The sequence below is a fragment of the Miscanthus floridulus genome, chromosome 2 (genome assembly GCF_019320115.1).
Source record: "Miscanthus floridulus cultivar M001 chromosome 2, ASM1932011v1, whole genome shotgun sequence".
NCBI lineage: Eukaryota > Viridiplantae > Streptophyta > Magnoliopsida > Poales > Poaceae > Miscanthus > Miscanthus floridulus.
Window position 1 is genome coordinate 42,606,033 of NC_089581.1, and position 20,710 is coordinate 42,626,742.

General features: G+C 45.7%; 3 protein-coding genes and 1 pseudogene across 9 annotated transcripts; 1 reads left to right on the forward strand and 3 right to left on the reverse strand.

Annotated features, from left to right (window-relative positions):
* Positions 1-1,001: 1,001 nt before the first annotated feature.
* LOC136536414 (crocetin glucosyltransferase 3-like) lies at positions 1,002-1,763 on the forward strand. The gene has a single exon (XM_066528721.1). It carries the CDS (start codon positions 1,002-1,004, stop codon positions 1,761-1,763), a length of 762 nt encoding a protein of 253 aa, XP_066384818.1.
* Positions 1,311-4,441, reverse strand: LOC136538608 (putative B3 domain-containing protein Os03g0621600). Its single transcript, XM_066530563.1, has 5 exons — positions 4,358-4,441; positions 3,839-3,957; positions 3,081-3,465; positions 2,801-2,988; positions 1,311-2,309 (listed from the first exon to the last, which is right to left on the reverse strand). The coding sequence occupies exons 2-5, from the start codon at positions 3,953-3,955 to the stop codon at positions 2,061-2,063; spliced, it is 939 nt and encodes a 312-aa protein (XP_066386660.1). The 5' UTR covers positions 3,956-3,957; positions 4,358-4,441; the 3' UTR covers positions 1,311-2,060.
* Positions 4,442-10,223: 5,782 nt separating this feature from the next.
* Positions 10,224-12,437, reverse strand: LOC136538609 (putative B3 domain-containing protein Os03g0621600; annotated as a pseudogene).
* Positions 12,438-14,170: 1,733 nt separating this feature from the next.
* On the reverse strand, positions 14,171-17,838 carry LOC136538610 (putative B3 domain-containing protein Os03g0621600). 7 transcript variants are annotated; one of them, XM_066530571.1, is made up of 6 exons: positions 17,703-17,838; positions 16,269-16,355; positions 15,953-16,080; positions 15,048-15,453; positions 14,773-14,954; positions 14,171-14,329 (listed from the first exon to the last, which is right to left on the reverse strand). In XM_066530571.1, the coding sequence occupies exons 3-6, from the start codon at positions 16,067-16,069 to the stop codon at positions 14,300-14,302; spliced, it is 735 nt and encodes a 244-aa protein (XP_066386668.1). In that variant the 5' UTR covers positions 16,070-16,080; positions 16,269-16,355; positions 17,703-17,838; the 3' UTR covers positions 14,171-14,299. The 7 variants fall into 7 exon arrangements, with proteins under 7 accessions (XP_066386668.1, XP_066386667.1, XP_066386664.1 ...); XM_066530570.1 differs by having other exon boundaries at positions 14,274-14,692; XM_066530567.1 differs by adding an exon at positions 16,976-17,303 and having other exon boundaries at positions 14,274-14,954; positions 17,703-17,734.
* Between the last annotated feature and the right edge of the window lie 2,872 nt (positions 17,839-20,710).

Consider the following 20,710-nt stretch of genomic DNA (forward strand, 5'->3'; position numbering starts at 1 on the left):
CAGAAAGCAACGTGATAGTTAAGGGGGTGTTGGGTTCTTTAGTCGCTTCTAAAATTTATGTCACATCGAATATTTAGATACTAATAAAGAGCATTAAATATAGATTAATTACAAAACCAATTATATAGATAGAGGCTAATTTGCGAGACGATTTTTTAAGCCTAATTAATCTGTCATTAGCACATGTTTACTATAGCACCACATTGTCAAATCATGGACTAATTAGGCTTAAAAGATTCTTCTCACAAATTAGTCGTAAGTTGTGTAATTAGTTTCGTAATTAGTCTATATTTAATATTCCATGCATATGTCTAAACATTCGAGTCACAAACTCACAAGTCTAAATTCACAATTTTTATAGAAGAAGATTATAACCAGTTTCTACCTGGAGAGTGAAATCATCAACCAATACATTACCTGCAGGTGCGATTACCTGCAGGTCTGTTGGTGTATGGCGTGAAGAGCTTCATTTGCAGCGAAGTTTAAATCCAATTGTCTGCTGGTATATCGAGCCGACATCACTGTGGTGCTCGCCGCCATGCTCCGCGGGCGTGGTGGAGGCTCGCCTGCGACGGGTCCACGCGCATCGCCGCAGTCAGAGGCGGCGGCACGCTCGGGACACCCTTCGGTGGCTGCCACCACGCACGTCAACAAGAGCGAGTTCTCGCTAGCCGCTAGCGTCGAGGACGTGCTCCAAGCTCGACTCCACTCTCGCCGCCCGCCTAGACGGCTTCTCGGAGCTCGATTCGATCTGCTTGTCGAGGAGGACGCGGCGGCAGCGGTGGCGATGGGTCCATGTGAGGCGGCGGAAGAGGCGGCGGCAGCCGGCAGCATGTGATTAGGAGAGACGGATGCCGTCCACGTATGCGGAGACACGGATGGGGACACGCAAAGGAGACACACAAGCTGCAGCCGCTCGCTGGCGTTCGTCCTGTCCAATGGGGATCGCTGGCGTGAAAGGATAGCTACCTCAGCTCAGCAGCCTCATCCGCATCCCATTCATGGCCACCGCCCGCCTCCTCGCCCGTGAGCTCCCGGACGCCGCCATCACGCTCGTCTCCACTCCAGGCAACGTCGCCGCCCTGCGCTCCTCCTCGTCGGCCACTTCTCTCTCTATCGGCTTCCACGCTCTGCCGTTCGTCCCGGCCGACCACGGCCTGCCCGTCGGCTGCGAGTCAAACCAGCTCCCCCCGATGCCATCGTTCGTCACGCTCTTCGAGGCCTTGGAGTCCCTGGAGCCCGCCTTCGACGACTACGTCTCAGGCCTCCGCGGACAGAGCGGCGACGAGGCGGACATCTGCATCGTCGCCGACGTGTTCGTCGCGTGGACGGTGGACGTCGCGCGGCGGCACGGGTGCGCGCACGCGGTCTTCGTCTCCTGCGGCGCGTTCGGGACGGCCATCCTTCACGCCCTGAGAAGCCACATGCCGGCGCTGCCCTTCGGCTCCGACGGCTTGCTCCGCCTGCCAGAGTACCCGGACGTGGTGCTCCACCGGTCGCAGCTGTCGCCCGTCTTCCTCCTCCACGCTGGCTTGCGCGACCGGTGGACGGCGTTCTACCAGCGGGCCAAACGGCACGGGTATCGCACGGACGCTGTGCTCGCCAACACCGTAGAGGAGTTCGAGAGCACGGGGCTGACAATAATGCGCCGTGCTGCCGGCAAGATTATGAGACTGGAAATAAACGCGCCCAAGTTAACTTTTAGTGATATGGAGAAATTTCGTATCTTTCACAAGCAAGCTCATATCTTGACGTTGCAGTAGCTAATTGCATCAAAGCAGAAAGAAAAACATAGATGGATTACAAGTGAAACAGTCATGGCTTGACGTTGCAGTAGCTAATTAAGTACATCACAGCAGAAACAAAAACACAGATGGATTACACGGGAAACAGTCTGGAGTGCCGAGTCTGGACTTAGGCAGAACATGAGTTCACCAATTGCCCGAACAGGGGATGGACAAGCCATGGATATCAAGCTAGTCGCTCTAAATTAAAATCACTTCTACCACCATACTGCAAAAGCTAAGCTTGCACCAACAGCATCAACTGCTTGCCAAATTTCATTTTGCGCGAATGATATGCACATTCATCGTGTACTTCGTGTTTTCAAGTAGCTCAAAGAGGCAGAGATCTCCCACCTGCAACTTGTTGTCACGAGCAAACTGTTTCCACCCTTGAGCAAGACTTTTGCCTCTGAGTCCGCCCTTATGAGGTATACACCGCACGTCCCAACTCTCGCCACAGCATTGAAGCATCAGTGTTTGGTTCTCAAATGGTAGATATACATCAGCATATACTCTTGGTATGCCCTGATTGCAATAGGAAAGTGTAAAAGTCAACTGAGAAATATCTCAAACTGGAAGTACTTGCATCAAGATTGTAAATTTCTTCAAGGAAATTTGTTTAGAGCTAGTAGTACTTCAAATTAAAGATTAAAAAATTGAATCTTAAAATTAGATATTCTTTCTACTTGGTTTTCTGATTTTATTCACTAATGTCATATTGACCTGGCCAAGAAAAAATGGGAGAAGGATTAGGTGGTTTATTTTATTTTATTTTTTTGCTTTGCTTGCAAGGGATTTGCTGGGCTATGGCTTTGTAGGAAAAAGATGGTGATTGGCTGATTGCTAAGAAGTCCAATTCTCCTCCCACTGGTACTTCAGTTCCCCTATCCCTGTTTCTGAAATCGTAGCTCGCTCCCTCATAAAGCTGGGAAACGTCTGTTCTACAACAACATGCTTTCAAAATGAAGCATAATTGCAGTAGAATATCAATCCAAGAACAAAGTTTCCAAGCTCACCATAGCCTGAGATCCCCTACGAAGATTGCTCTTCTTCACGATGCATCCGTAGATGGGGATAGTAGAAGTACTAGTTCGGACTCTCTCTTTCAGTTTCTTCATCTGCACACAGGTGAGATAGGTTCCCTTTGGGAGGATGTAACCTGGAACATAATGTGATTTCTGGTCTTCTGGAGATACAGAATCTCCTACATAGAAACAAAGAGAAAGAAATGTGAGGTCATGATCTGTAAAGTAAATCCTACTCAAGTTGGTTCAATTCAACATAGTGACTCATAACCTGATGAGTCGGATGGGGAGGTTGATGAACTAGCAGTGACATTCAAGGGAAGATCTCCACAACTGCTTGAAATTTCAATGTGCATTTCCCTTGTTTCTCTGCCACAGGTATGATTTCTCTTGACAAGGCATGGAGGCACTTTCTCGCAACAACTAAGATCAAATATGAAAACCTTCAATCGAGAAGTCCCGTCGTACTTGAAAACCAAGAAGTCCCCCATGTTCAAGTCATGGGCAGTAACAAACTCCTTCCATCCCGTTTGAAGGACTACTTTGCCCAGATTCTTAGCTACTTCAACATCAAAAGTGTGTCCACAGCGTGATTCTATCTTAACACTGTTTGCTATTAGCCTTCTGAAATGTTGCATGAATTTATCAGGTATGGCCTGCAGCAATAAAATGCAAGAAGTTGGCTGATACTGACATCAAAACAGATACGGAGTAGTACTTTAGTTGCCACATGTTCAAGAACCGGGCCAATAAATATTCTCAGGTTGCACAAGCATTCCTGTCAAAATCTAGTATTTATTACAAATGAACAATATTCTAGCATATATAGCTTCAGAACAATAATACGGCACAAATTATCTATAAGAGACCAAATCTTTGCATTCAGGTTTCTTCCGGGACTAGGGACTTAGTTTTGGAGCAGATGAACAAAGATGGGAGATGATGGAATTGCTAACACAATGTTCCCACTTCTGAGCAGGCAGAGAAGAACAGTTCCCAGGAAGACAGTGGACGGACTTGAAAACTTACCAATCGTTCACGAAAATCACCGACCAGAACCTTGAAGAAATACTTGTCCTTCTCATCCTTGTGATCCGGATAGAAATATGCATTGCTCTCCCTGCTTCTCTTACCAGGCTTTCTCATCTCTACCACACCGAAGCATGCCGAGGACATGCCAGAGAACAGAACGAACGAAGTTGGAGAAGTACTACTTAATCGCAAGCTACGGAAGATGAAACTTTTTTTCGAAAATTGCTGGCAGGATTATGCCAGACAAATATATTGACAGAGAAGAGAAAACAGTCAAAGTACAAGAGAAAAGTCCAAAAAAACAAACCAATAGGCCCAAACGAGGGATTTAGGCCCTCAAGGCAAAAGAGGCAAATGGCCTAATCCATAGGCAAAATTTCTCGTAATCGCTTGGCTCCGCACTACACCATAGTCGAGCCTGATCTTTGCCATCTTTTACGGAAGATGAAACTGATGAATGATAATCTTGGATCATCTTGGGAAACCCAAGCTACGGAAGGAAGAAATATGGAGTACCTGCAGCTTCCTCTGATGCCAAGCCCAAGCTTTGATGAATGATGATCACTAACACGCGCCTTTCAACCGTAAAAGAGACCAGCCATGAATCAACTGATGGAAGAACCGAGAACGGAGACGCCAAGGGGGGTTTATGTCTCTTAGCCCTCTGAACTTGTGGAGCTTCCTGATTGGTTGCTCCTGCACTAGATCTCTACTCTAGTGTGTGCATTTATGCTCCTGCTCTACTGGACCTATACTCTGCTAATTGTTTTAACTCTCAAAGCGGGGGTACAGACGTGCAGTACACTGCGATCCAAGGGGCTATTTAGTTTTCTGGACTAAATTTTAGTCCATGTCACATCGGGTTTGATGCTATTTAGGAGAACTAAATATGAGTTAATTATAAAACTAATTATACAGATGGAGGTTAATTGACGAGACGAATTTATTAAGCCTAATTAATCCGCCATTAGCATATATTTACTGTAGCACAACATTGTCAAATCATGGACTAATTAGGCTTAAAAAATTCGTCTCGCAAATTAGCCACAATCTGTGCAATTAGTTATTTTTTTTGTCTATATTTAATACTTCATGCATGTGTCAAATATCTGATAGGACAGGGACTAAAATTTTCCAGTAGGAACAAACACCCCCTTACACGCAAAGACGCATGAATACGTCACCGGCCCAACTGTTGGTTCTTTGACTCTTGGTCTCGTAATCATGAGCCAGTGGCAAGCAATTCAGGCTTCGTCAAATTTTTTTTTTGAAAGATGGCAAGAAGCCCCTACCGGTTAATGTATATTAAAAAGACAATTTTTATTATGGTCGGGAAAAATAAGACGGCGGGTGAGGAGCGATCCTAGAAAAACAGAGGCATCAAGAAGCAATGAGGGAGAAAGCACCAGGTGCCTACTAAATTGGTGGGATCATACGCACCAGTTGCGTACTAAATTGGTAGGACCAGCATAAAAAATATTATTATTTTTTTTGAATTTTTATGTAATTAAGGGTAGAATGGTAAATTTATAATAGAAGGATATTGTTTTGAGTAGTTAGTGGGGTGGATGATTGAATTACTAGATGAATATCTTCTTCTTCTGACACCGGTAGTTCATTCTAGCTCCAACACTCGACAGTCGACGTCATGGCGATAGCTCCGCCACACCCACCCCGGAGTTTTCCCGGCTCATGGTGATAGCTCCGACGAGCCCGCGGCTGCGGCAGTGTGTGAGGGCGAGGGTAGGGCGGCGACGGCGAGGGCACGCAGACCCCTCCTCACTAGTCCCTAGCGAACGGCGGGACCATGTAGATCCGGTGAAGGGTTTCGCTCTCCACCATCACTGAACAGACTAGCGAATAGGGATGGCGGCCGCGCAACACCTTAGATCCAACCTCCCCTCCCCATCTTTCCACGCCAATCTTGCAGCCTCCAAATCTGTGGCCGTTGCCTAGGTCCTTGCTCCCCGACTCCTTCTTGTGGTTCAAACAAACCAATTTTATCATTTTCGATTGGCCTTGGATTGGATCTATGGAGGCAGCGGTGGTTGATGCTAAACTGCTAGTGATCGATGTGGGTGAAGAGGGCGTCGCAGCGGAGGCCGAGGGTCCGGTTGAAGAGGATGGACTTCCATGGTAGTGATGGAGCCCGTCCGAGGATCCTGATGAAGACGAATGTGGTGTAGGAGGAGACTACGGGTGATGGGCGAGGACGATGGGGCGTGCCTTCTGGATCTTAGACTCATCACCGTCGTTCCCGATGGTAGTGGCGGTGGCAGGGTAGGTGCTGAAGCTGGGATGCACCTTCGACACCAGCGTCATTCGACAGGGCGCCGATGTTGGCAGCAGGGTGAGGGTTGGGCGGCTACCGCGGTAGATGATGGTGAGGGCAGGGCGGCGATGGCGGGGCGAGGACAGGGAGGCCGCCGCGGCCGGCGACGACAAGGGCAGGGCGGCGGTGGCGGTGTGTGAGGAAGAGGGGCGAGGGCAGGGTGGCTGCGGTTGTGAGGGCACGAAGGCAACAAACCCTTTGCGTGGGCTATCAAGCAGGTGACCCCTTCGGCGTCGGCGGGCGTGGCAGTGGGGGGACAGGGGGCGGAGGTTAGGGCTGCAAATATAGGTTCACTTTTTATCGATCGAGTTGTTTCAATGAATATATCCAGCTGATGAAGTTAACTAGCGTGGCGGCCTGTACAACTTTGTTTTTTTAGTCATTATTTATTTCGTGTACCTGAGAATTGTTCTTCATTAATTACTTGGAGTTAGATTTTTTTTTCATATTATGTAAGGCTAAGCCATCCCTTTGTCACTTATGAATATTATATATGCTTTGTATATCGCTGTAGTTCCAGACTAGGACATTAGTTTATTGTCATATGTCATTGTTATTCTTTGTTCTATTATATATCTCGGTTTTTAAGGCACATACATGTTGGACCTATGTGCGGGCAGGGTCAGATTGTGCATTGGTTTTGTATTTTGTGTTAGCACTTAATCAAGTTTGCCTCTATTGGATCAATCCAATAGTTCTATGCATTCCATCTGGTGTTGGTTTTGTAAAAAAAAAAAAAAATCTTTGATACACCACAAAGTTATGCCGTCTTTTAATTCGCGGGAACATCAGTTGTTATTCTAGGAATGTTGGGCAAGGATCATTGGCAACGCACAGACATTCATCTAGTAAAAATAAAATATTATAAATGTTTGGACACATATCTATATTATCTGGCCCATAATTAAGTGCCATTAGTGTCTAATCTAGTCCAATGTTTTAAGTTTTCCCAAGTTACATCTTTCTTTGCTCCAAACACGTCTTCTTATATTTTTCATGTGTTTTTCCTATTCTATTCCTACGTTTCTTTCTATTTCTATGTTTTATAGTCCTGTATTTTAAATAGGACCTAATTTTGTAATCTCTATGCCACTACCGTCTAGTGTAGCTAACGAATGGATGAAAGACTATTTTGTCATTGGTCAATGGTAGTCAACGGCCTCTTCTCTCCTGTCCTCCTCTAATTTAATTACTTATATTGGGGACGGAGGGCGTAGTGTATGTCGTCGGACAGGCGTCGCGTATCGCTGGAACTTGGAAGCACCCACCACTCACGCCAGGCGTAGTGTGGGTGACGACGGGGAAGCGGCGCAGCGCGGGCGGGCCGGCGCATGTGAGTGAGGCAGTGAGAGACATGCAAAATCGTTTTTTAAAAGATGAGAAGTCTGGTCCGGCAAGCATAATATTTTATGCATGCCTGCAACAGCTTTTATCTTGCACTCAGTTTTATTCTTACCATGGGCCTTGTTTAGTTGTAGGAATTTGGATTTTGGGACTACTGTAGTATGTTCGTTTTTATTTGATAAATAGTGTTCAAACATGGACTAATTATGCTCAAAACGTTCGTCTCGCAATTCCCCACCAAACTGTGTAATTAGTTTTTCTTTTCGTCTACATTTAATGCTCCATGCACGGGCCGCAAACATTCGATGTGACAGGTACTGTAGCAACTTTTTGGAAGTTAGGGTGGAACTAAACAAGGGCCATGTTCAGATGCCAATTCCTTAGATAGTGCGCCCAGACATCCGGACGCTTGCCCCCATTCGGAGGCCCGTGCCCGCCTGGTCCGCTGCATCCATCCTGCCTGCCATGCATGCTGCTAGGCTTGCCCCACCTTTTTTCCAAAAAAAAGCCTGGCCCGTATGCAACTTTGCGCCTACACGTCCTACATGCAACTCTGCGTCTACACACCCGCTCCTGCATGCTAGTGCGCCTACGCATGCAGTTGTGCGCCTCATGCCTGATGATGCCCGCCTCGTGCTTGGTGATGTGCATGCGTGGGGACCGCTACGCCCGCAGGGACCGCATCTGCATGCGCCCGCTTCCTACGCCTATTAATGTTGCAACATGAAAGTACTTCTGCAACATACGTCTGAAACAGGTGAAACATTTACAAACATAAGTTTGCAACATATGTGTATAGCAACTACAACATCCAGATAAACACATTTACAACATATGTCTGAAATAGATGAAATATTTTAAATAGACGCTTGCAACATATGTCTGAAACATATGCAACATTGCAACATATGCAAGATCTAGATAAAATACTTGCAAATAGGTCTGAAATAGGTGAAACATTTGGAACATACACTTCCAACATATAGTATAGCCACTCCATCATATGCAACACCCAGATAAAACACTTGCAACATATATATGAAATATTTGAAACATACACTTGCAACATACGTGTATATCCACCGCAACATATGCAACACCAGATCTACTTTTACAACATCCAGATGAAACATAATAACATACATTTAAAACACATGAAACATACGTTGTAACATGTGCTCATCTACTTGTTGCCACCCAATGGAGGCTAGTTGTCGCGGCGCGGGGGAGCGCAGCGCGAAGCACGAGTGGGGGCACGAGGCATGAACAGCATGAGGCACGGGCGGGGCACGCGACATGAGGCACGAGGCGTAGGGCGCACACGGCGCAAGGTGGATCTGGTGCGACCATGCGAGGCGCGAGGTGCAGGGGCGCACGTCACGAGGCGGAGGCATGATGTTTTTTTAGAAAAGGTGCGAGACGCGAGGTGGAGGGGCGCACGGCGTAAGGCGCGAGGCACAGGTGCACGTGGCGTGAGGCGGGTCTGTCCCGTCAGACAGACGGAAGTCATGATAGGGGCTAGCACCCGGACGTCCGGACGCTAGCCCCCGTTTTGACGCCTGCTCCTGCCCCACCTGCTGTGCCCGTCCCACCTGCCACATATGCTGTTAAGCCTGCCTCACCTGCAACTCTACGCCTGCACGTCCCGCATGCAACTGCTGAGCCTACACACCCGCCCCTGTATGCTAATGCGCCTACGCATGCAGTTGTGCGCCTCGTGCCTATTGATGCCTGCCTCGTGCCTGCTGATAGGCATGTAGGTGGGGACCGCTATTCCTGTAGGGACCGTATCTGCATGTGCCTGCTTCCTACTCCTGCTAATATTGCAACATGAAAGTACTTCTGCAACATACGTCTGAAACATGTGAAACATTTACAAACATACGTTTGCAACATAAGTGTATAGCAACTACAATATCCAAATAAACATATTTGCAACATACGTCTGAACCAGATGAAACATTTCGAATAGACGCTTGCAGCATATGTCTAAAACATATGCAACATCCAGATGAAACACTTGCAACAAAGGTCTGAAAAAGGTGAAACATTTGGAACATACACTTACAACATACATCTATAGCCACTGCAACATATGCAATATCCAGATAAAACACTTGCAACATACAGATGAAACATTTGGAACATACACTTGTAGTATACTTGTATAGCCATTGCAACATATGCAAAACTAGATCATTTTGCAACATCTAGATGAAACATATATCTGAAATGCATGAAACATACGGTTGCAACATATGTTTATTTATTTGCTGCCGCCCAATGGAGGTTAGTTGACGCAGCGCGAGGCGCGGGTGGAGCGCGACATGAGACGCGAGCAGGGGCGCGAGGCACGGGTGGGGTGCGTGGCACGAGGCGCGAGGCGCGGGGCGTACGCGGCGCGTGGCGGATTGACGTTTCATCTTTTAGCAATTTGGTAAACTTCATATCTTTCACAAGCAAAATCATGGCTTGACGTTGCAGTAACTAATTGCATCACACTATCACCCCAGCAACATAAACATAGATGGATTACAAGTAAAACAGTCTGGACTTAGGCAGAACATGAGTTAACCAATTGCCCGAACAGGGGATGGACAAGCCATGTATACCAGCAGGGTAAGCTAGACACTAACCTAAAATCACTTCTACCACCATATTGCAAAAGCTAAGCTGGAACCAACAGCAGCAACTGCTTGCCAAATTTCATTTTGCGCGAATGACATGCACTTTCATCGTGTACTTTGTGTTTTCATGTAGCTCAAAGAGGCAGAGATCTCCCAGCTGCAACTTGGTGTCAGAAGCAAACTGTTTCCGCCCTTGCAAAAACCTTTTTGTTCCGGGGTTTCCCTGAACTCTTGCCACAGCATTGAAGCATCAGTGTTTGGTCCTCAAATGGTAGATATACCTCAGCATATACTCTTGGCATGTCCTGATTGCAGTAGGTAAGTGTTAAAAGTTAACTGAAAATAGCTAAAGATGCTTGTAGATTGTAAATTTCTTCAAGGCACTTTGTTTAGAACTAGTAGTACTTCAAGGATTCAAAATTTGCTTGTAGATTGTAAATTTCTTCAAGGCACTTTGTTTAGAACTAGTAGTACTTCAAGGATTCAAAATTTGATCTTTCAGAAAAAATCTAAAATTCTTTTAGGTTTTCTGATTTTATTCTATTGACCTGGCCAAGAAAAAAGGCGAGATGGATTATGTGGTTTAATTTGCTAGTAATGGATTTGCTGGGCCGTGGCTTAGTAGAAAAAAAGATGGTGATTGGCTGATTGGTAAGAAGTCCAGTTCTATTCCCACTGGTACTTCAGTTACCCTATCCTGTTTCTGAAGTTGTAGCTCGCTCCCTCATAAAGCAGAGAAATGCCTGTTCTCAACAACATACATTCAAATTGAAGCATAACGCAATCGAATATCAATCCAAGAACAAAGTTCCAAGCTCACCATAGTCTGAGCTCTTCCTTGAACATTGCTCTTCTTCATGATGCATCCGTAGATGGGGATTGTAGAAGTACTAGCTCGGACTTTCTCTTTCAGTTTCTTCATCTGCACACAGTTAAGATATGTTCCCCGTGGAAGGATGTAACCTGTGTCATAACATGAATTCTGATCTCCTACACACAAAAAAAGAGAAAGCAATGTGAAGTCAAAAGTCATGATCTGTAAAGTAAATCCTACTCAAGTTAGTTCAACATGGTGACTCATAACCTGATGTGTCGGATGGGGAGGTTGATGGACTAGTCTTAACATTCATACTTCCCTTCCTTTCCTTCCAAGCTTTCCTTTTACTTCCATGGGATTCCATGGGGAGATCTTCAGAACTGCTTGAAATTTCAATATGCTCTTCCCTTCTTTCTCTGCCACGGATATGGTTCCTCTTCACAAGGCATGATGGCACTTTCTCGCAACAACTAAGATCAAATATCAAAACCTTCAATCGAGAAGTCCCGTCGTACTTGAATACCAAGAAGTCCCCCATGTTCAAGTCATGGGCAGTAACAAACTCCTTCCATCCCGTTTTAAGGACTACTTTGCCCAGATTCTTAGCTACTTCAACATCAAAAGTGTGTCCACAGCGTGATTCTAGCTTAACACTGTTTGGTATTAGCCCTCTGAAACGTTGCACGAATTTACCAGGTATGGCCTGCAGCAATAACACGCAGCAAGCTCTTATACATATCTTCAATTGAAGATACAGAGTAGTACATAGTTGCCCACATCTAAGGATCAAGTTTTATAAACTGATTATAACTATATTAATACGTCCAACATGTTAAAGAACCAATAAACGTTCTCAGGTTGCACAAGCATTCCTGTCAAAATCTGCATATATAGCTTCAGAAGTTCAGAACAATAATACAGCAGATATATCTTGGGTTTCAATCTGCGTCTACAACTACATGAGGCCAAATCTTTCCATTCAGGTTTCTTCTGGGACTTAGTTTTGGTAGCACATATAATTGCTAGCGCAATATCTGCACTTCTGAGCACGCAGAGATGGTGGTGACAGCAAAAGTTAAAAAAAGAACACTTTCCAAGAACATAGTGGACTTGTAAACTTACCAATCGTTCACGAAAATCACCAACCAGAACCTTGAAGAAATACTTGTCCTTCTCATCCTTGTGATTCGAACAGAAATATGCATGCCTCTCCCTGCTTCTCTTACCCGGCTTTCTCATCTTTACCACGCCTACATCAAAGACAGTTGCATTCCGAGGGCACTTAATACTAATCGCAAAAAAAAAGAATAAAAGTTCATGAGTGATATTTGATCATTTGGGAAGCCCAAGCTTCGTAAGAAATATGGAGACTACATACCTGCAGGTAGTTGATGCCCAAGCTTGATGATAGCACGCGTCTGTCAACCGTGGTAAAACTGACCAGCCTTGAATCACCTGATGGAAGAATGGAGACGCCAATGGTTGTTTATGTCTCTTTTAGAAGGTGTGGAACCGAGCGAACCCTAAATCCCTGTTCGCTTCGCTGAAAAGCCAGGCTGAAAAGTACGGTTCGCTAATTTGTTGTGAGAGAAAAAAAACTATACTATGACTGATAAGCCAGACCGATAAGTTCAAGCGAACAGGGCACATTGCCAAGTCCCAACTCCCGGTTGTTTTAACTCGCAAACGGGTAACGCTCTGCGTTCACATCGTCTCAACTCTCAAGGGGTGCATTATAGGTACAGCCTTGAGTCTTGGCGCATGAGCTAGTGGCAAGCAATTCAAGCGTCGCCATTATTAGACATACATATTCCACTAATCATCGGGACCATTAGCAATTCAAGCGTCGCCATTCTAACAGCATATCTGGAGCTAGCATTGAAGCACATTGATCGACGGTACTGCACCTTTTGCATGAGGATGTATTGATCACCGGTATTGTTGCACGTATTCTTTTTCCCCTTTCATCCATCCGAATTCTGGAGGAACCATGCAGCATGGCATTTTCCAAGCCCATATTCACAATGCTCTAGTGTACTATTCTCTAATTTTTTGAGTGGCAGGATCTCTTTATTTTTTTCCCGGCGACCAAACATGTTGGAGTAAACACCCCAATTCCATTTCGACTGTCGTTCACCCGTTTCCAATTAGGCAAATGATCCAACCGAACGAGTCCACCATGGTCCCACGCGCACACGTTGCTTCTTGCCTTTTTCTGTTACATATTGCTCCTTGCCTTGCACGCAAACTACAGGTGCGTCCATCTTTCTCTTTTTTTTTCTACTTTTTTCCTTTACCTTTTTTCTTTTTCACTATTTTCTCTCTCTTTCACTTTTCTCTTCTTCCAATCTAATTGAATTTTATGATCACAAATCTATAAAAGAGAAATTTGTGATATAATTTGTCATGTAAAAGTTATGTACATAAGATGTGGGTATAAGTTATGATGATAAGTTGTTCTGTATAATACGTTATGCACATAATTTATTTGTACAACTTGGAACTTTACAACAATGAAAAGATGGAATATTTTTCCTTTTATTTTTTTATTTCTACTTTTTTCTTTGCCTTTTTTTACATTAATTAATCTAGCTATTTTACATGATTGTATATGATTCATATGCTAGTTGTACACATATAATATAATGTTGTGCACCATTTTTTCTTTTTCGCTATTTTTTCTCTCTTTTTTCTCTCTTTTTTCACTTTTTCTCTTCTTCCATTCTAATTGAATCTTATGACCACAAATCTGTAATGTGTAATGTGTGCATGAGATGAGTTCTTTCTCACACAAGATGGTGCACGTTCAATCTCTCTGGAAAACATAATTTAAGCTGCAAATCTCTTGTCCTTGCAGAGAAAAGAGTATGGGACCGGAGATGAATGCGCTCAAGTTAACTTTTAGTGATTTGGAGAAATTTCATATCTTTCACAAGCAAGGTCATTTCTTGACGTTGCAGTAGCTAATTGCATCAAAGCAGAAAGAAAAACTTAGATGCATTACAAGTGAAACAGTCTGAACTTAAGAAGAACATGATCAGGGGATGGACAAGCCATGGATATCAGCGGGGTAAGCTAGACACTCAAACCTAAAATCACTGTTACCACCATATTACAAAAGTGCACGAATGATATGCACATTCATCGTGTGCTTCATATTTTCAAGTAGCTCAAAGAGGCAGAGATCTCCCAGCTGCAACTTGTTGTCACGAGCAAACTGTTTCCACCCTTTCACAAGCCTTTTGGTTCTGCGTTTATTCCGAACTACACACCGCACTTCCCAACTCTTGCCACAGCATTGAAGCATCAGTGTTTGGTCCTCAAATGGTAGGTATACATCAGCATATACTCTTGGTATGTCCTGATTGCTGTAGGAAAGTGTCAAAGTCCACTGAAAATAGCTCAAGCTGCAAGTACTTGCATCAAGATTGTAAATTTCTTCAAGGCAATTTGTTTAGAGCCAGTAGTACTTCAAGATTAAAAAATTCAGTCTTAAAAAATATTTTTTTCTACTTGGTTTTCTGACTTTATTCAATGTGATATTGACCTCGCCAAGAAAAAAAATGGGAGACAGATTGTGTGGTTTAATTTTGCTTGTAAGGGATTTGCTGGGCTGTGGAGTGGAAAAAAGATAGTGATTGCTAAAGGTCTCAGTTCTCAACCCACTGTTTCAGTTCCCCTATCCCTGTTTCTGAAGTTGTAGCTCGCTCCCTCATAAAGCTGGGAAATGCCTGTTCTTCAACAACATACTTTCAAAATGAAACATAACTGCAATAGAAGACCAATCCAAGAACAAAGTTTCCAAGCTCACCATAGCCATTTTTCCATGAATATTGCTCTTCGTTATGATGCATCCATAGATGGGAATTGTAGAACTATTAGCTCGGACTCTCTCTTTCAGTTTCTTCATCTGCACACAGGTGAGACGGGTTTCCCGTGGGAGGATGTGACCTTGACAATGTAATTTCTGATCTTCTGGATATATAGAGTCTCCTACGCAGAAAAAGTGAAAGAAATGTGTAGTCAATAATCATGATCAGTAATGTAAAATCCTACTCAAGTTGGTTCAACATGGTGACTCATAACCTGATGTGTCGGATGGGGAGGTTGATGAACTAGGAATGACATTCATATTTCCCTCCCTTTGCTTCCATGCTTCCCTTTTACTTCCAGGGGATTTCACGGGAAGCTCTTCCCTTCTTTCTCTCCCACGGATATGATTTCTCTTGACATGGCATGGCGGCATTTTCTCGCGACAACTAAGATCAAATATAAAAACCTTGAATCGAGAAGTCCCGTCGTACTTGAATACCAATAAGTCCCCCATGTTCAAGCCATGGGCAGTAACAAACTCCTTCCATCCCGTTTGAAGGACTACTTTGCCCAAATTCTTGGCTACTTCAACATCAAAAGTGTATCCACAGTGCGATTCTAGCTTAGCACTGTTTGCTATTAGCCCTCTGAAATGTTGCTCGAATTTATCAGGTATGACCTGCAGCAATATCCTCAAGAAGTTGGCTGATAGTGCAACGATTTCCATGTCAGACGTCATAACAAACAAGGAGTAGTTTTAGTACTTAGTTTGTCCATCTAAGGACCGAGTTTATCTCTAGGAACTCTTAAACTATATTAATACGATAACATATTAAAGAATCAACAAATATTCTCAGGTTGCACAAGCATTCATCACAAATGAAAAATATTCAGCATATATAGCTTCAGAACAATTATATGGCACATGTATCTTGGGTTTCAAGTTCTATCACCAGATGTCCAGGTCTGGCTAAATCTGCATCTATAAGAGCCCAAATCCTTGTATTCAGGTTTCTTCTGGGACTTGGTTTTGGAGCAAATATAAAGAACAGAGACGGGAGATGATGGAATTGCTAACAGAATACCTCCACTTCTGAGAAGGCAGAGTTGGTGCTCACAGCAAAAATTAAAAGAGAACACCTCCCAAGAACAAGAACAAAGTTGACTAGTAAACTTACCAATCGTTCACGAAAATCACCAACCAGAACCTTGAAGAAATACTTGTCCTCGTCATCATTGTGATTCGAACAGAAATCTGCATTCCTCTCTCTGCTACTCTTACCAGGCTTTCTCATCCTTACCACACCTACATCAAAGACAGGACATGCCAGAACAGAACGAAGGAAGTTGGAGAAGTACTAGACAGAAGGGTACATAATAACCGCAATGAAAAAAAAAAAAAAAAAAACTAGAGATAAAGTTCATGAATGAATGATAATCTTTGATCATTTTGGGAAAGCCCAAGCTACGGAAGAAATATGGAGCACGGAGTACCTGCAGGTTGTTGATGATGATGCCAAGCCCAAGCTTGATGATCGGCTGTCAGGCGTCAGAGACTGACCAAGCCTTGGACCACCTCACCTGGTGGAATAATGGAGACGCATAGAGGCAGGGACAGTTAAACTCAGTAAATATATTTGCCGTGCCTAAATCTCTGCACTTTCTTCTCATTATGTATATTATTATAGTATTAATACAGCATGAGTAGTGGTGATACTACACGTTCCATCTTCTAGAATTAGGCTCTATCATTAACACGAATTTGGAGAAGGAACTCTAACACCGTCTGATGGGATGGGAGATGGGAGTATCTTACAGAGGAAGCCACCGCCGCCAGTACCCCGTCGGCGGGCCGGCCAGTCGTATGACTCCGACTCCGAGCTGCGCGCCTTCGTCGTCCCCCGCAACTCTCTCTTCCCCCGGTTCCCCGATTCGACCTTCTCCGTTCTCTCGGATCTAACCCTCGCGACCCAACTTAACTCAATTCGCGACTGGCCCGGTGCCCCGACTCACTCTCGACTCTCCCACCGGCGAATGCGCCTTGCAGGGGCTGATCTCGGCACCCCTGAGCTTGCCGCTAGTTACGGCAGCGACTTAGCGGGCACCGTGTTGAAATTAATCTTATCATCGCAGGATCTTAAACCAGTCTAAACATGATCACTAACTCAACTTAGTGTGGAAATTAGATTTTAGATACTGACCAGAGCACGTAGATGCCATCTGAGGTAGCGGGGTTGATGCAGATGAAGTAGTCGTGCTTCCAAACCCCTCGCAGCGAGTCGAGCTTGTAAACCCCTCACAACGTATAATAGATCGGTTTGATAGATTTAGGTGTTTGAATTCAGCTTTGGTCTTATTGTTTATATACAAATGGTGGGGGTGGAACGGAATCCAGATAACACACCGCAGCGCCGGTCTATAAGCCGCTTGTGCTGACTTGTTGGGAGAGAAAAATACTGTACCATGGCTGATAATCCGGATAGAAATATGCATTGCTCTCCCTGCTTCTCTTACCAGGCTTTCTCATCTCTACCACACCGAAGCATGCCGAGGACATGCCAGAGAACAGAACGAACGAAGTTGGAGAAGTACTACTTAATCGCAAGCTACGGAAGATGAAACTTTTTTTCGAAAATTGCTGGCAAGATTATGCCAGACAAATATATTGACAGAGAAGAGAAAACAGTCAAAGTACAAGAGAAAAGTCCAAAAAACAAACCAATAGGCCCAAACGAGGGATTTAGGCCCTCAAGGCAAAAGAGGCAAATGGCCTAATCCATAGGCAAAATTTCTCGTAATCGCTTGGCTCCGCACTACACCGTAGTCGAGCCTGATCATTGCCATCTTTTACGGAAGATGAAACTGATGAATGATAATCTTGGATCATCTTGGGAAACCCAAGCTACGGAAGGAAGAAATATGGAGTACCTGCAGCTTCCTCTGATGCCAAGCCCAAGCTTTGATGAATGATGATCACTAACACGCGCCTTTCAACCGTAAAAGAGACCAGCCATGAATCAACTGATGGAAGAACCGAGAACGGAGACGCCAAGGGGGGTTTATGTCTCTTAGCCCTCTGAACTTGTGGAGCTTCCTGATTGGTTGCTCCTGCACTAGATCTCTACTCTAGTGTGTGCATTTATGCTCCTGCTCTACTGGACCTATACTCTGCTAATTGTTTTAACTCTCAAAGCGGGGGTACAGACGTGCAGTACACTGCGATCCAAGTTTTACGCGCAAAGACGCATGAATACGTCACCGGCCCAACTGTTTGTTCTTTGACTCTTGGTCTCTTAATCATGAGCCAGTGGCAAGCAATTCAGGCTTGTCAAATTTTTTTTTTAAAGATGGAAAGAAGCCCCTACCGGTTAATGTATATTAAAAAGACAATTTTTATTATGGTCGGGAAAAATAAGACGGCGGGTGAGGAGCGATCCTACAAAAACAGAGGCATCAAGAAGCAATGAGGGAGAAAGCACCAGGTGCCTACTAAATTGGTGGGATCATAGGCACCAGCTGCATACTGAATTGATGGGACCAGCATAAAAAAAGATATTTAGATTTTTTGAATTTTTATGTAATTAAGGGTAAAATGGTAAATTTATAATAAAAGGATATTGTTTTGAGTAGTATAGTGGGGTGGATGATTGAATTACTAGATGAATATCTTCTTCTTCTGACACTGGTAGTTAATTCTAGCTCCAGCACTCGACAGTCGACGTCATGGCGATAGCTCCGCCACACCCACCTCGGAGTTTTCCCGGCTCATGGTGATAGCTCCGACGAGCCCGCGGCTGCGGCGGTGTGTGAGGGCGAGGGTAGGGCGGCGACAGCGAGGGCACGTAGACCCCTCCTCACTAGTCCCTAGCGAACGGCGGGACCATGTAGATCTGGTGAAGGGTTTCGCTCTCCACCATCACTGAACAGACTAGTGAATAGGGATGGCGGCTGCGCAGCACCTTAGATCCAACCTCCCCTCCCAATCTTTCCATGCCAATCTTGCAGCCTCCAAATCTGTGGCCGTTGCCTAGGTCCTTGCTCCCCGACTCCTTGTGGTTCAAACAAACCAATTTTATCATTTTCGATTGGCCTTGGATCGGATCTATGGAGGCAGCGGTGGTTGATGCTAAACTGCTAGTGATCGATGTGGGTCCGGTTGAAGAGGATGGACTTCCACGGTAGTGATGGAGCCCGTCCGGGGATCCTGATGAAGACGAATGTGGTGTAGGAGGAGACTACGGGTGTCGGTGCAGAAAGTGACCAACTAATAAATATTTATAGTTTTGTTGTACGTTGTGATCGGAGGTGGCCTAGCACTCAATGATACGGGATTTATATTGGTTCAGACAACGTGCCCTACGTCCAGTGTGGGTCGGTCGGTGACTTTATTCCCGAGCCTAGGTGCTCGAAGTCTGTAGTGGGGTTACAAACGAGAGAGAGAGACGAGGTGTCCGATCGGTCCGGTCGGAAGGGCCGAGATCGACGGGAGCTATGCTATGAACGAAGTGTCCTAGCGTGTGCTTGAGGGGTTGCGAGCTATTGATCTAATGAACCTGAACTTGAAGAAGTCGACTTGGGTTAACCGTCTTGTGTTTGGAGGGAGCACATCCCCTTTTATAGAAGAAGGGGATGGCTTTACAAGTGAGAGGGAGAGGGAGTACGGACATTTCTAAGCCTTGTTGCCCACGCCGATGGGGATGGGATAATGGTGGGCGCCCGCAATACTATTGATGTCACTGCAGAATGTCAGGTACATGTGGGAGGTTGAGCTGCTTTCTTCAAGACTGGAGGACGTCGGTACCTACAAAAATGCTGTCTTGCCGACTGGAGGCATGGCTTTACCATGTTCACCCGGTACGGTGAATTCCGGCGCCCACAATACTGTTGGTGCCCAGAGGCACATGGGGGGTCTTACCGTACAGGTGTTTTGACCGGCGCCTACAATACTGTAGAGGTAATTGTTGGCGCCTACAATACTGTTTGTGGCAGGGCGGCTATAAAGTACTGTTTCCGTAGGGTATGGTCCCTGGTGCCGTGGTTTAACTTGCGAGCCCTGTATTGCCTTCCTTCGTACGCCTTCTGGTTCTTTTTGAGCGGGCGTCCCCGGTCGGATGTCCCCAGTCGGTGGCGTGCCAGTCGGAGAATAGCGATGGGCAGGGTTTTCTATGAACCCCGGTCGGAGACATGGGGTCAGAGTTGGAGGCGGTCCTCGGGTCAGGCTTTCCGAGTGGAGGCCGTGCTAAGGCAGCCGGGGCTTGACACTAGCGCTTCGATCGAAGAGGGCGTTCGGAGTTGGCCTGAGCCTGAGCTAGTGCTCCAGTCAGAAAGATGGGCCGAAGGCGGCCAGGGCCTAAAGCGAGTGCTCCGGTCTGTTGAGTTTAGGCTCTTAGGTCGGTCTAGAAGAAGAAAAAGGCCGTCCTCCTGGGCCGAGCCCTGGCGTGGAAGCCGGTCCCCGAGGGATCCCAGGTTTATGAACCCGACAGGAGCCCCCGAGCCCCTGGGCGATTCGGGCAGAATCGTCTAGGGGATTTTTTGTCTTGCCGGCGGGCGCGCGTGAGCGCACCCGCACCCGCGGGTGTAGCCCCCGAGCCCCCGGACGGTTCGTGCCGAACCGGCTGGGGGTGCTTCTGAGTTTGTCAACGGGGGATGTTTTTCTGTTTTGTCGGCGGGTGCGCACGAGCGCACCCACGGGTGTAGCCCCCGAGCCCCAGGCGGTTCGGGCCGAACCGGTTGGGGGTGTTGTCTCAGCAGGCGTGTATGCGTGTTTTTTTAGTTTGAGATAGAATTTTGTTTAACCACGGTGTCGTTGCGTGCCGTGGGATCGGGTGAGTCGGAGTCATGAACGGACCCTGGCGTCGATGCGCGCCGTGGGTGGAGATAGCTCGGTTCGGTTGTGTCAGAGCTCACTGATCTTTTGGCGTCGATGCGTGCTGTGG

Coding starts and splice junctions, on each gene's coding strand:
- LOC136538608 (XM_066530563.1), bottom strand. CDS start 3,955: ATGAGAAAGCCTGGTAAGAGAAGCAGGGAGAGCAATGCATATTTCTAT. Junction 3,466..3,838: donor GTGATTTTCGTGAACGATTG/GTAAGTTTTCAA, acceptor TTATTGCTGCAG/GCCATACCTGATAAATTCAT. Junction 2,989..3,080: donor CTCCCCATCCGACTCATCAG/GTTATGAGTCAC, acceptor GTTTCTATGTAG/GAGATTCTGTATCTCCAGAA.
- LOC136536414 (XM_066528721.1), top strand. CDS start 1,002: ATGGCCACCGCCCGCCTCCTCGCCCGTGAGCTCCCGGACGCCGCCATC.
- LOC136538610 (XM_066530565.1), bottom strand. CDS start 16,069: ATGAGAAAGCCTGGTAAGAGTAGCAGAGAGAGGAATGCAGATTTCTGT. Junction 15,454..15,952: donor GTGATTTTCGTGAACGATTG/GTAAGTTTACTA, acceptor ATATTGCTGCAG/GTCATACCTGATAAATTCGA. Junction 14,955..15,047: donor CTCCCCATCCGACACATCAG/GTTATGAGTCAC, acceptor TTTTCTGCGTAG/GAGACTCTATATATCCAGAA.